The sequence below is a fragment of the Balearica regulorum genome, chromosome 1 (genome assembly GCF_011004875.1).
Source record: "Balearica regulorum gibbericeps isolate bBalReg1 chromosome 1, bBalReg1.pri, whole genome shotgun sequence".
Classification (NCBI taxonomy): domain Eukaryota; kingdom Metazoa; phylum Chordata; class Aves; order Gruiformes; family Gruidae; genus Balearica; species Balearica regulorum.
Genome location: NC_046184.1, coordinates 172,099,717 through 172,116,180, shown reverse-complemented (window position 1 = coordinate 172,116,180; position 16,464 = coordinate 172,099,717). Strand labels below are relative to the sequence as shown.

The window sequence follows — 16,464 nt, the reverse complement described above, 5'->3', positions numbered from 1 at the left end:
TGAGACCAGGTTGCCCAAAGCGCCATCCAACCTCGCCTTGAACACTTCCAGGGAGGGGGCCTCCACAGCTTCTCTGGGCAACCTGTTCCAGTGCCTCACCACCCTCACAGGGAAGAATTTCTTCCTGACATCTAATCTTAATCTACCCTCCTTCACTTTAAGGTCATTACCCCTTGTCCTATCACTGCATGGCCTTGTAAACAGTCCCTCTCCAGATTTTCTGTAGGCACTCTACAGGTACTGGAAGGCCCGAGGTCTCCCCAGAACCTTGTCTTCTCCAGGCTGAACAACCTCAACTCTCTCAGACATGAAAGGCCATCACTGAACTGCACTGTTTATGGTGCAATTGCTTTTTCCTCACAAACAATTGCTGGATTGATAGTTTTGAGGGGGAAAAAATAATGGAAGAACTGAAAGTGCTTATGATGTTTATGTGACCTCTAATAACAGCCTGAATGTGTTTCTTGGGTTGATACTTGAAACCCTTTCCTTTGTGCATTCTCTCTGGTTGTCCTTCCCATGAATGATCCATTTGTTTATCCCATTCAGGTTGTAGAAAACACCCCCTAGAGTCAGAGAATTCATTTTCACAATAATTAAAATGACTATATTATTTCCAATTCCATTCAGTTGTCTGGAAAAAAAAAAAAAGGTCTAAAAAGTATCTGTATGCAATATTTCAAAATACTAATAATTTAAGAAAAGTTACAGTTAATTCTACATCAATTATGACATTCTAATATTCATAGTATGCTGTTCAGTCCCATAGCATTAAACTAATATTCAAGAATTTATTTGTTTATACTGACAGGCAATCTTGGATGCCTCCCTCGGTTTCGAGTAGTAAGACCACTACAGAAACAGTGGAAATCAAACGGTAAGTACTGATTACTGCTACTTATTTCCTAATACTTGGCTAGAGCTGATTTTGGGAGTGAGCCAATAGGGCAATTCTTTGAGGGACTGAGTTTGAAGAGTAAGATGGCATGTAAAGAGAAAGTATCCCATGCCTAAATACTTGTTTGGGCTCTTAGCAGCTTGATGCCCTGCATTGACTGAGTTCCGAGTATGTGAAGTGCAAGCGACTTGAGATTACATAAGTGCTCCTAAAATTTTTCTGCAATACTTGTATGCTGTCTTCATGGTTTTGCTTTGGAGTATTCCAGTTAGCTCTCCACAAGACAAATCTGCTAAAGAGAAACTAGCCATAAGGTGCCATTGGGTGCCATTTGGTCTGACAGCCAGGGGCTAACCCTGGGCCTTTTTGGTTAACAATGTGGACAAACCCCCAAGATCTGCTTAGTCAGCTCTCAGTTAGGTGTCCAAGAAATAGTTTAGAAGAAAATCTCAGGTTAAAGTTATTTGCAGATGAAAGTTTAATGTTTGTTTCTAAAGTTGTGGTTTCTTTCTGGCAGATCAGATCTGATCAGATCAGATGTGCTCTCATCTCCATGGTCTAGGGGGTTTATGGAATTTCTGTCACTGGAAGACTTTAAGATGAATCCTTAAAACAAAGTTTAGCAATTATTTTTAACCTTATTCTGTGTTTACTAGTGTCCATCTGCTTGGCCAAGATTCAAAGTCACTCACCACCCAGCAGAAAGATAGCTCCTAGATGCTAAAGTTTATTTTCTTTTAAGTCAGTGCTTACTAGATATTTCTAGTATGTCAATTGTGATAAACTTATCTGGCTTCATTTCAATATCCCACTATGATCATGGCAATTTTGAAAGCATAGGATAGGATGCATCCTCTATATGGCATCTGCTCAGCTTCCAACAAGATGCGGGGATTCCTGTGTCCCTCTCAACACTAATTATCCAGTTATGCCTCTGCTCTCATAGTCTAGAAAAGACCAAAACACAGGCATATTCTTTATGATGCTTTCATGACCTTTCCTGTATCTTCTAACAATGTCACCAAGGACAGTTGGTTAAATAGTGATGGCCATTAAATGATTCATTTGTTTATCTTTTAAAAGAGCTTTGAAGATGTGAAAGCTATTTCAAATTGTGAATATTACTATCACTAATAATAGTCACCAAAGCAAAGCCTTTTACTTGCCTGTGAGTTTCAGGAAATAAAATGCTATGCATAGATGCTAATAACCACAGTTTTATAAGGTCACTATCAGTCTTAATGACAGGTGGAGCGCAGAGCTGTGTCTTTTCTTCAAATATGAGGATGGCCAACTGTTCTGCTGTCCTCAGGAAGGGAGTTCAGCAATCATGGGTTTGTGGGGTTTTTTGGTAAGGGCTGGTTATTTACTTACCTTTTCTGATTCTGAGACCTGATTCTAGCATTTTATAGTCAAGCATGACACATAAACTTCTACAGTGCTTTGCCTCAGTTCCAAGCTGATTAAGCACACTTACAGAACACTTAAAAGAAATTGCAATTGAAGCTGAGAAAATAAGCAGCTCACTGTAATTGAGTTTTTTGGTTGCGAATTATGTGCTGAAAACAAAACACTACAGATCAGAGTGATTGACTGGAGAATGTTAAGTGAAGAATGATTGTCTTAGTAACATATAAAGAATATGATTAGAATTTAGATTTATTCTACTTGAGCTAAACACATTGTGTTCCACATTAAGAAATAAAGAAAACTACCATCTTGGAACGAAGGAAAAGCAAAATTAATTGTTGTTTATTGATCTAAAATCTTGCAAAGTGCTTCGATATTAGCATTGTGCTACTTGGTTTCTGAAATGTTTACTCTTTTCTTTCTCTAGGACCAATTCAGAAAATTCAGAGGGTCCAACAACGTATGTCTTGTTTACTTTGCTTCTTAGAATTTATATTTAGAAATGCAACACAGTCCTGTGCACAAACCTTGATTATTATTTTACATTTATTTGTAGTACAAAGACTGTATCATTTGCTTGGGAGGGTTCCTCCATAGTCAATGTCACAGAAGCACATGAAGACTTTCTTCCTTGCAGAAAAGTATTTATTTTCACATAGCTTAGAACATATCACATTGGATATTTATTCAAGTTGAAAAAACAACTCTAACTGCATAAAAAAAATTAAAACTGCTTCACAATTTTAGTTCCACAGTTATGTATGTTGCTAATGCAAATACTCCTTTATGTTAAACTGATGTTTTAAAGAGCGACTGAAAAAGAGAGCAAAGTGAAGAAAAAGAAAGTGGTAAATTAAAAAACTGTGCACATGCAAAGGCTTGTAATAGACAGCATTAATACAAGATGAATTGATGGAAAGTACTCTAAACATTTGAGTGTCTGCAAAGGTTGCTCTAATTTTAGAAATTTTTTTTAAAGTTAATTCATTAATTAAATGTACATTTCATATGGTTTAAATTAGGAAAAGATTACTTAACCAATGTGTAATTTCATGGCTTATAATTAAGACAGCTACACAACTTGTCATGATTTAGTTGCCATCCTAATAGAAAGATTCTCTGAAGAAACATGTAACTCTTATTTCCAACTGTGTCAGCACCTTCTCCCTTTCTTGTAATTTCTTATAATTTTAGTATTCCTGTAGTGACCAATCTGACTGTTCACACAAATAAGTAAAAATAGGAAAGTGTAATTGTTTACTTGTTTAGTTTTTTTAAAAATCAGTACTTTGCTGAACAAGTAAAATGTTAGCCTTTACTAAATAAATAAAATTTATTTAGTAGGTAATGAAGAGTATTTAAAAGTTCCTTTAATGCTAAAATAATTTTGAAACAAAAGTAAAGAAAATCTACTTTATCACTATATATATGCTAGCAAAACAGCTAATCTTGGAATACTAATTTTTCAAAAGGCTCAGTGGATGCAGTAATCTAGGGAACTAAACTATTACATAACTCTTTAGATATATATAATATCATATTATATATATGTTTATATATTATATATACTTAAAGAAGAAATCAGACTAAAATTTTCTCAAAGAAAATCCAAACTCACTGTGGTTACACTTGTAAGGAATATAATATCTACAATGATAACCCATTTAAATGGTATATTGTGTTTCCAGATATCTTCTTGTTCATTAAGCATGTTTGCACCATTTGTATTGCAGGGCTGCCTTTTCATCAGAACAGGTGACCCCGCAGAAATCAAAGACTGATGTGGATGATAAAGCTACAGTAAGGTAACATAAGTAGATATAATTAAAACAATGTTTTTATGATAGACATTGATAAATGTGATATTAACTACTCAATTTGTTTGATTTCTATATTTGATAACTCATTTGGACATGGTATGTGATAATGCAGCATTTATCTAATCCTAACAATTGGCCTAGAAGTACAAACTTCGAGTTCCATCTCATTGACTTGCTAACTTATTGCAGACATTTCATTTTTTTTCTTTCAGTCTGTGTAGCCTACATCTTAAAGAGCAGCATACAGATAGTTACTGCAAATGATTGGAAGCAGATGAATTGCAGAAGTATGGACTATATAGTATATTCTCTTTGGGCTTCAATAAATTGTGGGAGAGAGGTAGTATCTACACACTACTATGTATATAGAAAAATCCCAACCTGTGCATTGTAGTGTTAACATTTTAAATAGTAAAAAAACCAACACATACCATTTAGTGTGACAAAATTAGTATGTTTAAACAGATGGACTTGTTCTTGTGGTATAAGTTAGATGGCATATGTAGTAATGTATCTTGGAAAGTGTACAGGACACCATGAAAACTAGTTGTGGAAAAGACATAGAAATGTTTTAGGTTTTGGAGTTTTTTAAACTGAAATTCCAGCAAATTGTATGGTTCTCTGTTAATGGACATGCTAAAACATTTCAAAACAATCAGCAACAACTGTGCAAAAGATTTGACTCTATGACCTTGACCAGACTAAAATGCTTGAATATGTAATATAAGAGTGAGTGAATTAGAAGCAGATTTCTAGATATGCACCAAGAATTATGGTAGCTCATATGATGGCAGTTTTTACCCGGAAATATTAAATGGTGCAGACAGTAAAATTAGTTTAAAGTGGATAATTTTATTTAATCTTATTCATAACGTACAATTTTCTGAGGCCTGAAGCCGCAGTCTATATTATTTTGAATTGTGCCCCACTCCCTCTAAGCCCCCAGTATGTAAAACCAGTACAAAATATTTAAGAAAAACATCCAAAAGATGTCTGACTGTAATCCCTAGGAAAAAAGCGATGCTTCAGTGAAACATTTGCCTGTCAACAAATGTGGGAGATCTTAGAGAATTAAATGTGTCACTGTATTAACTAAGGAAGTCACAGCTATTCTTCACTCCTAAAGGCTTGTTAAGGTCTTGCTTAATCCCTACCCTCAATCAGTTCACATTCATCATCCCCCAGTGGCTCTCATTACAATATCAAGCTTTGTATTCCTGTCCCTCCATTGGTGGAGAGCTGGAGGAATATTTTACTGGTCTACAAGTTTCTATGGTAACATTGCACTGCTACAGCTATTTGTGACAGTATATAAACTATAAGTAGCCTGTAATCTTAGTGGGCAAAATTCAGCCCTCTCTACTCCTGCTATAATTCCTTTACAGTTGGCTGGTGCTTCAGATGTCGTCCATCTGCTGCTGATGCATCAGCTTCACAAAACTACAATTTTTTGTTAAATTTACGCTAACCAAAAATGTATTAAGCAGCTGTCAGCAGACGTCCCTTTCTTCTATTAAAGATGTCATATAAATACTACACTTCTGGCAAAAATGATTGTGCCACACAGGGGAAGTAAACAGTTACACGAGAAGTATTTCTAGTAACACTGACATTTACTAGAATAATATTTTATCTTATGTCCTTTAATTTCCTATATTTTTACTCAGAATGGAAAGATTTTCAGGTCACGCTTTTTAAGTCATAGTTAATTGATTATTTGTCTTTCACTCAGGATTCTGATAGGGATGTTAAAGGAATAATGAATTAATTTCAGTATAAAATAGGTGGAAAAAGGCAATTTGTTTTCTATCAAACTCATCAATGACACAATGAAAATCTTTTGGAAGTCATTCACCCAAAAAGAATGTCAGATACTATCTCTTTTGGCTAAAAGTGTAAGCTTCACTGCGTACTCTTCCATGCAAGGCCTAACACTGATTCTGTTAACGTAAAAAGCAATTTTTGCATTGTTTTCAAGCACAACAGTTAGATGTGACATCCATCTTAAACCACAGAGTATATAGTAATATATATAGCATATCTGGAGGCATGGACATATGGACCTCCACCTTTCTGAGATAATTAACAAAATGGAATAGGCATCTCATTATTAGTTAGGGCATCTATAGGTACCCTAGACAACATAAGTAGGCTAGGATCCAGAAAAAGTAAAGTTAACCACCATCTAATAATTGTGTGTTTTTCAGAGTATTATAGGTCATCCTCAAATCGAGTCTCTTGGTATGTTACAAATGCAGCAGCATGTGAGTGCTGCACTGGGTACATAGAGAAACATTTTTCTGATTTACTCAATGGGGCTTTTATTCATTGTTTATCAAGTTCTTTTTGTGTTTTATTTCCATTTCAGTGGAGATCCAAGATTCTCACTCTGTGTTTTTCCATCACAGAATTGTAGCAATCATTTAGTGCAGTTGTTTAAAAAACTGCATTTTTTTAAAGAACCATGTTCTGTGAGCAATCTTGCTAAATCACCTCAAACATCCCGAGGGTGTTTAACACATTCATTAATGATTATAGTTAGGAAGCAAAAATGCTTTTATACGGGGTTCACTTGTATTCAACCACATTGCTTCCTTGCATATGATCTATACAGAAAGTAACAGTATTTGGCACAGTGGGCCACATTTACCAGTGGAATAACAAAGTTATTACCATCAAAAGATGCAGATCAAATAATCAAAAAGTCTTATTTCCAAGAGTTCGCAAATTGTAGAAGTAATGAATTTATCTTTTATTATCTTTTATATCATAATTTGTGTTGGACATACTTGAGGAGAAGCTTTTGAGGCAGTAGTAACAGGGGCTATATAAGAACTTAGAGATCTCACTCAGCTCTTAAAGCATCTGTAGTGAGATTGTCTGCTACCAGTGAATGACTATTCATCTGTAGGGGCACAGGGCATATTGTAGAAACTTTTACATAAGCATGAGTCCTGCACCTAGAGAGGAATAACCCCAAGCACCAGTATAGATTAGGGGTTGACCTGCTGGGAAGCAGCTCTGCAGAGAAGGACTTGGGAGTCCCGGTGGACAACAAGCTCTCCACGAGCCAGCAATGTGCCCTTGTGGGCAAGAAGGCCAATGGTATCCTGGGGTGCATTAAGAAGAGCGTGGCCAGCAGGTCGAGGGAGGTTATCCTCCCCCTCTGCTCTGCCCTGGTGAGGCCACCCCTGGAGTACTGTGTCCAGTTCTGGGCTCCCCAGTTCAAGGAAGACAGGGAACTACTGGAGAGAGTCCACCAGAGGGCTACAAAGATGATGAGGGGACTGGAGCATCTCTCATATGAGGAAAGGCTGAGAGAGCTGGGGCTGTTTAGCCTGGAGAAGGGAAGACAGAGAGGGGATCTCATCAATGCTTATAAATATCTAAAGGGTGGATGTCTAGAGGATGAGGCCAGACTCTTTTCAGTGGTGCCTGGCAACAGGACAAGAGGCAACAGGCACAAACTGGAACACAGGAAGTTCCATCTCAGTATGAGAAAAAATTTCTCGACATTGAGTGTGACAGAGCACTTGAATAGGTTGTCCAGAGAGGTCCTTCTCTGAAGATATTCAAACCCCACCTGGACACGATCCTGTGCAACCTGCTCTAGGTGATCCTGCTCTAGCAGGGGGGTTGGACCAGATGATCTTCAGAGGTCCCTTCCAACCCCTACCATTCTGTGATTCTGTGATTCTGTGATTCTGTCTTTTTGGTATGCTATCAATAGCAGAGTTAGGTTGAAAAAAATGTTTCAGCTGTGTATTTATATTTATGTGGGTGAGAGAGGCAAGTTCTAGGGAACAGAGACAAGGAACTAGAATATTTTTCTGACTTAATTAAGCAGATACTATATTCTTGGCTCATTAGCATTTTATTTTCTATGAAGTACAGTACACTGAATATTAGTTCTCTACAGAGTTTTCCTATACTGTCAGGGTAATTAACTACAATTACTCCTGTCAGAAGATAGCAATTTTAGACAATGCTTTAAATATGTTCCTATTGTTCTCCTTTTTAATGATATTCCTATTTGACCCAAGCAGTTTTCATTATAAAATATGGTGAAAGATCAACACATTAATTACCTGTGCTTAAACTATCTCTTATAACAAGGACACATTTTTCTGTGTCTATCAACATTTGGCAACCTTGAAGAGTGGAAAAAATGATGCAGATTTTTTTTTCAAATTATTTTAAAAATATTATTAAATTGGTATTGACTTGGAATTTTCCAAACCAATAGAATTAAACCTATCATTTCAGGTCTCCTAAATGAACATTTATTGATAAAACCTTTATTGTTCTAGAGCTGCAAAGAGCACCAAACTGATAGAGTATGTAAGTGTGTTTTCAGGTATTGGCCAATTATGTGTTCCTGTTACATGAAAAAGAGCAATCTGGTCTATGGAGAGAGACAGGCAATTCCAAACAGCCACTAGAAACATCCTAGAGAATTATCTTAGGTTGGACTAAAGTTTAGATGACCAAAATTAGAAGGCATGACTCCCATACCAGGTATTCCTCTGTGACTTTTCCATTGTGATGTCTTTTTTATTTCCTTTCATTTTTTAGTGAGACTTTCAAGAGATCTCTAAAATGTTATGGAGGACACTTCTGTGAACATTGGAAGCAAGGATACTAAAAGAGAAATCATGTAGACATATCCATAATTCGGTAGTTGTAACTACAGTCAGATCTTGCTTTGGCTACAATGACAATTTTTTTTTTGTGGTAAAGTGAAGTGGCTTTACACTTTCTAAATTGTTTTTGATAGTACAAATTAATACAATCATTTTTGATGATACGTTTTTGCATTTCAGCAAAAGGCACTTCCTAGTGACAGGGACCTTCTGCCTGTGACAGATTTGGCATTCAGTGGAATGCTGGTTTACAGCTTTTTGGAATGTTGATGTAAATGATTTGCTGTTGCAGAGCTTGCGTGAAGAGATCCAAGCCCATTACTCCTAACTGAAAAGTTAAGACAGTGCTTACAGGGTCATACATATCCTCTAAGCAAAACTAAAAGTTATTCCTTTCTCAGTGATCTTTCCCAGTCCACCTCCTATGAAACATTCTGATCAACAAATTCTTCCTCTGTATTTAACTCCAGAATCCTCTGGGCTAAGTATTACACTGGTTTTGGCACAGTATAAATTGGCTTTCACAGTTGACTGCAGACCTCTTCTGTTCCCTCATCCTCGGCTGTTATTGATGAAAGGTCTGAATGAGGGCTCCTGGCACTGACTGGTGAGCATAGCGGTGTGGAAGGAAATACACCCTGCTTCAAAAGAAATGCCACTCTTTTCTCAAAGGACCTTATTCATTCTCAGTTATACATGACAGTCTGATATAGTAAAGCAGGATGGCAGATCAAAATTCAGCCGGACACATTATGTTAAGCTTTATCCAGTGAGATGCCCGACTTTTACTTAATATACTCTAGACCAACTTTTTTAGTTCAGATTTGGAAGATCCAGTTGGCAATCGGCTGGTTTTGTTTTCTTCTGTGTTGACATGACCAGGTCAGAAATGCTCTTATTTTTGTAATCCTGCTCAGGGCTTTTAGTCAGAAAACAGATGGATATCTATGAAAAATACTATGTATGACTCCTTCAATAGATCTGCCTCTGGATTGCTGATGCTAATGTTGACAGAGTGAGCAGATCTGAAACCTCACTGAGTGTCCTGGGATTTGACATTAAGTGCCCCACTGCTTAAAGACATTACAGTAAGTCTCCTGAAATTTGTATGGTCCTTCAGTTTTCTGGTCCATAAAACAACACCTACAATATTGGTGCTTGGTATTATGTGGACGTTTGTGTATCAGCATTTGTGTTTGTGTATTGTGAAATTCTAGGTAACAAGGCAAGAGCAGGAATTAGGGAACGTCTGGAACTAGAAATGGGCTCAGCAAGACTTTTATAGGTTAAATAAGCATTCATTGAATGCCTAGGGAGCTGTGGTCACATACTCTCCTGTCTGATACTTGAGGTTCGAGAGCATGGCTGAGGTCTGTTTAAAATTTCATTTCTCATTCTCTTTCCCACACATGTCCAGGATCGACTTCAATTTGGCTTCAATATAAGGACAGTCAGAAAAATGTGATCAAAATTTTTAAAATCTATTTTTCTTGATTCTTATCTTCATTGCCTTCAGAATTTGCAGATACAAACATTAGAAAGGTTTTAATTGCTTTTATCAAACAACTAATGACATCACTAAAACTCTTTTGTAGGCATGGTTCACGTTTCCTGTTTCTATGCTATTTCAGACTTTATCTGAATGTTTTAAAGAAAAAACAAAACAAAAACACACACACAAAAAACCAAACAAAAACAAAACCCCCAAATTATTAACTATGCTTAAATAGCCGGATGGGATTCATTTGAGCTCTTCTTTTTGATGGTGATCCGACTTGTCACTAGTTAAACCAGAATTACAGAACTATTATCCACCAAAATAAGTGAGATTCACAAACATATCTCACAGAGCAGAAGGACTGAAAAGTATTAAATCTTTATCTCAAGACTGAAAGTCACAGTAAAATTTCTCTATTCTCAATTTCTCTAAGTTTTTAATACGGAGCATAAAAGGAAAAAAATCATAATCTGTGATTACATCATACATTCATTTTTATACCTATAAAGATTATTTACTGAACATGTTCATAAGCCTTTCACACATTAAATCAAGGAAGACATTAGACACCTAACATTAATAAAATGAAATAATGCAAAAGAGAATTGTTCCGCAAATGAAGGAACATTTGCTGATATTGATTCAGGGTCAGAGATATTAAACTTTTGAAATTTAGCTAATTTCTGGAGAGCTTGTCACACAAGCCCTAAATAATTTCCCTTTTTGTTTGTGCCCGATAGGCATAGGGGTCCAAGATATGGCAGAATAGGAGTGTCTGGTTAAACTAAGCCTTAAATTTTGCATGCAGCCTGCCTTCACAGCTTTTTTTTAACCCTACTTCACTTATCTTCTTTGCTAACCTTTTATTCTGCTGGACTCTCATTAGCTGTCAAATTTCTAATCCTATTTTATGCAAGCAGCTAGAGGCAAAATAGCAGAGAGCAGCAGCAAAATTCATGGTTAACAAGTTATAGCATGAGGCCCACAGTGGCCCAGTTGCACACAGGTTTTTCTGCCCTTCAGAGTGGGGCTTTCCTGTAGATTCATAGTGCTATTTGAAGCATTTTTCTGCAAAGGGATGTTAAAGGCAGAATAGAGCTTTTTCTGGAGGTGGTTGCTTACAAGGGGGAAAGTAAATGAATCAATAGGATTGTCTTCCGTGCTTCAGTGATGATAACAAGCACACCTACATCTTAATCTAAGTCTTAATGTATTAATTTAATAATAAATTAGTTAATTTTTTCAATACTTGATCATTTCGTACAAAATGTGATACAAAATCCTCTGTACTGCCGTTCCAAGTATACAAGTATACAGATTACAAAAATACATATTTGTTATCCTGAGTTAGGTGCTCCTAAAAATTCCAGTCATGTCCTGTGGCTGTATTAAAATATTTCAACTTCTTGAGTTTATAAGCAAACTATATATTCTCCTCCTGGCAGGCTGTCTGACCTACCTCATTCTCATCCATTTTGAAAAATACTCACCCTAAGCAGAATGTTCACAGTGAGGTAATGGCTGTCTCTAAAAATACTATGCTTGGAGGTGGCATCCTTTGGAATGACCTATGAAAAATGGCAGCATCTACTACAAGCCACTGACCACATTCGAAAGATATTTCCCCAAGTTTGTCTAACCGGCTTTGTGTAGAAGTTTTATGCTGCTGTTTTCCATCATCATCTATATTTTTAAAAATTGTTGACTAATTTAAGAAGCATGAATTCAATTTAGCAAGCCTTGGACACTGAAATAGTTTATTTTTTCAAGTGACAGTTATACCTGCAACTGGAGAGGCTTCTCCACAACAGCCTTTCACTGCATGTGATATTCTGATATTCAAGGATCTTCTTTAATGTATGAATATATAGGTTAGTCTCTTCCCCACTTTAATAATTCACAGCTCTTTTAGAAGTATTAGAAGAAGTATAATTTTATTGCTGATTTTTAGCATGCTAACAACTCTCAAATGAAACCTAAACTGTAACTCTGTTTAGGCTCTGTATTGCACATCCATTCTAATTTTTAATGTGGTGATATCAAGGCTGGTGCTCACTGTGTGCTATTCCTAACGTAAATGTACCTTTGCTAACAACGTGAGAGAAAAAAAAAGGCATCAAAAGTATGCCCCGAACCAAATCAGATAAATTCTATGTCCTGCAGCTTGCCCTACTTTACATTTTACCCTTTTATAAATAACAGCTCTCTAACTTTAACTTTAGCTGCTAATAACTTGAACTATGCTTGAACCAGTAGCTTGAAGTTGCATATCCTATGACCTCTCCTTTGCACCAGCCAGCCACCTCAAGGCAAAGAACTTGCAAGATGTCAGCCCTGATTACTTGCTGCAGTCATGTCAAGCAGATGGTGAAAGTTTGAGAAGTGTTATCAGGGCAATAAATTAATATCTTCTAAGGGTTATGTTTTACAGAAGTTTTGTTCCGTAGGAACCATAAAGCATAGCTGAACAGGTCAGTCAGCATGTATTTTTGTGCTGTAATCTGCAGCTACAACTGTTTCTGTTCACTTATTAGGACTCTTCAGTGTTGGTGTTCTATAAATCAGGCTGCTGGTTGACAAGGAGCGCACGTGTAGCCTAGACTTTTATTACTTTTGTTACTATCCCTTTGGACAGCAAGTAAAACCTTCCTTGTGAGCCAGTCAGTGCGTTGTGATACTCAAAGCACTGAAAATAATGTATGAGGAAGTAAAAAAATGCTGTTGGCTGCAAAGTCGTGATGATTTAAAATCTGCAGAAGGGAACTAACTCATCTATCCCTCAAGTTACACCAAGGATTAACACAGGCCAGTAAACACATTTCTGAGGGAATGATTCTTAAATTATTGGAAGTATGTAAATCTATTCTTTTTTTTTCATGATTTCCAAAAAATGTAGTAGGTCAAGGTTGAACTATTTTAGAGAACATCTCTTTTTTTTTGTTTGAAAACTCTGTGCAAAGTGAACAGAAAAATTTAAAGCAAAGCAAGTTTGAAGTTAACTGGGAAGAGTGTTAAAATACATGTAAAAACTTAAGAAGATTGTGGTTTAAAGCCAGAATCTTTCCTCCTGATCTTGAGCGAGTTTCTTCCTTCCCTGTTGACAGAAAAATGTTACAACAAGAACAAGTGTATAAGTGATATAACTTCCCAGTGTTCTACAATCAATTTCTATAGTGTTACTAATTCAATTCTGTAGCACTTGATACAAAAACACTAAGATATTTTAACATTTCTTACAAAGATTAACACAAAAAGTTCTAGTATTTTGGCCTTGTGGTGAGAGCATATTTTATCTGCGTAGTATTTGATTATTTTTATAGGAAGGTGTCTTCAATTAATTTATCTGATTCTGAAAGAAGAACCCCCAGGAATTATTAAAAAGTATGAAATTGAAAATTGTTTAAAAGTGAATATAATATTTAATATCTATACATTCAAATGTATCTGTTTTACTGAGCCACGTCTCATAAAAAGCATATTGGAATTTGGTTCTCCAAATGCTTATATTCCTTTGAAAATCAGACGTAGGAGTATACTGGCCTACAGGGCACAGCTTTGCTACTGTCACAGCCTTTCTGTCGCTCCACGTTGTGAAAGTCAGCAGAAGTAAGCAGAAAGGCTACTGATAACCCTGCTGAGTAAACTGCATATAATCCCATGATTCTGCCAGAATGAACAGGAGTCCCAAATCTGCCTTCTATGTTTTTCGGGTGAATATGCAACAAAAAGGCCGATATATATATATGAGGGTTGCGTAGCACATGAAGGTGATAGTTGAGGCAGTTGCAATTGCAAAGCTTCAGTAGGCTTATAGAAGACTTGAGATGCATATTTTAAATACGTCTAAGAACATAAAGGAATGAAAGATGTAGTAGACAAGAATAATAATGTATATTTTATTCAAGCCAGACACATGTACAGCTGGAGGTTTTTTCTTAATAAAAATTGAAAAAATATAAGTTAACAAAGTAACTACCTGAGGTCTTATTAGACGTATTATCTTTTTAGTGTTGCTACCTCTAAGTACTGAGGAAGCAATTTGCTATCCAGTTCATAAAGGAAATTATATTTTTGGATAACTGCAAGACTCCAGCTTCTTGAGGAAAACTCTGTAAAGTGTGAAATTTGTGATAATGTAAAGAGAATTTGCAGAAGAATATAATACATAGATTTATCAACAACTAGCTAAATGGCAGTAGACTCTGCTTGCATTGAACTGGTTTTGTTTCATTTCTAAACAAGCAGAGAATCTCATCAAAGAGACAAAGCTGACAAACATGACCAAGAAGAAACCTGAGAAGTTTGTCTTTATCTTTCACCGGGATGTTGTTTCCTGACAGAACTGTTCAGAATGAAATGTCAGCAATGAGACATATGGAACATTGTTGACTACCAGGTTATAAAACAGGTCCTACAGTGGGGGGACTGTCAAACCATCATAGGCATCACTCTTTTCTCATTGCTTTCTTTTTAGGAGTCAATTTTTCAATTTTTTGTAGTGAGTTAAGGTTACAAGATGGTAACTCTTTTAGGTCAAGTTACTGAAAGTTTTTCAGTAGAGGAGTTTGCGGTTGGAAAATGCATTTTCATGGAAATGTGGTGTTTTATAGAAGTGTTAACACCAGTGCAATCCTTTGAAGGGAAATAAACGCAGTCAAAGCATCACCCCATGTTCTGACTTGATACTACTAAATGTTCCATTCAAAGAGTATAAAATACATTAATTTACATTTCTATTTTTAATAGTTTTGTTACATTAATACACATTATATGTTTAATGTTCATATATTGAAAAAAGAAAATTAATTAACCAAGAAGATCTAATTTAAGGAAGACTTGTTTTTTCCTTTTCATCAGATAATAATAGTAAATCACATCCTATCTTTTTTTACAGAAGTTCAAGAATCAGTGGATATAACTAGTTCCCAGCCTCCCTCAGTATAAACACAAAATTTCTTGTGAGAAGGGAGTTTAATTGGGAAGGAGCTGGTCTAGATAGCCTACTAAATAGACCAATGGACTTTTTGACCAATTTAGCCAGAAAGACTTAGTCCAGAATTACTTTTTAGGTACGAAATTGTACGTGCACATATCAGGAATACTTGGCTGATTGTATTATCTGCTAAAGATTCTTGTTATAGCATGTTAGAGGTCAGACACTCTTTGGAAGTTGTCCATGACGTATGTTCGGTACTTTTTGACACAAGTATGAGGTATAACTTGTTGTTTCTAAAACATAATTTGGTCCTTTTATTCCAGGAAGTGTGCTTATGTGCATATGCAGGACATATGGCTGTGTCTATGAATAACTTTGAATTACTAAAATGATGTATGCTTTGAACTTTTAATCAGTTTAATTTTGTCTTTCATAAAGAATGTGTCAATTATAATTTCTTTTTTAGTGAGTATTTAATTTGGCTAATTGACAGCTGGCTATATTAATCGTGGTTTGATCTGTTTTTTGCTCTGTCTCTAAAGGAACCAAGATCTCGATAACCTCAGCAAAGTGAATCCAAGTTCTTTCACAAGTGACAAGGAGTAAGTCTTCAAAGCTTCTCAGGCCCTGCTTTTCTAAGGCAGTGAGTAGTTTGTAACTATGAGAATGTCAGGAAAGGTAATGTTGTAAATTTGTAAAATGTTTATAGATTAATAAGTAGCATTCCTTATACAGAATGATTAATATAAAAATACAAATGAATTAACTAGCATGTGCACTATCATCAGCTGAACAAGTAACATCTATCGTGAGCTTCTAATGCCTTATACGCTTCCTTAATAAAACTATTAAAAAATATTTTAATATAGTTAGAGAAGAGGTATTAAACAAAAAGTCGTAGAACTCATAGATGTTGTGTTGCCCCGACAGGGTATAACAAAGCATTTCAGTCAGCAAGGGCAGTGATCCATACAGAACAGCTTGAGCTTATGTTTTTGAACAGCACATCAGTTCAGGGTGCTTCAGGCCAAGTTTCTTGTGGTCTGTGAGCAGCCCTTCAGCATACAGAACAGCAGGAACTGCCGGGGTACTGTACTAGTAAGACCTACGTAATACGTGTCACATCTAACACCAAAATTCTGCAGATAACTTGTAGAATGATGTTCTAAACAGTAGCAGCACATAAAAGTTGCCAATATGTGATCATCTATTTTACAGTAGACAATCATCTCACATATATGCATATATACATATATATA

General features: G+C 36.0%; 1 protein-coding gene across 2 annotated transcripts in view; it reads left to right on the top strand.

Annotated features, from left to right (window-relative positions):
• The window catches only part of SCEL (sciellin), a 54,056-nt gene that overhangs the window by 22,282 nt on the left and 15,310 nt on the right, over nt 1-16,464 (top strand). For both annotated transcript variants that reach the window (XM_075741635.1, XM_075741633.1), the window contains 4 exons: nt 812-877; nt 2,736-2,768; nt 4,042-4,113; nt 15,748-15,807. In XM_075741635.1, coding sequence (XP_075597750.1) covers nt 812-877; nt 2,736-2,768; nt 4,042-4,113; nt 15,748-15,807 — 231 coding nt within the window. The remainder of the gene's footprint in view (nt 1-811; nt 878-2,735; nt 2,769-4,041; nt 4,114-15,747; nt 15,808-16,464) is intronic.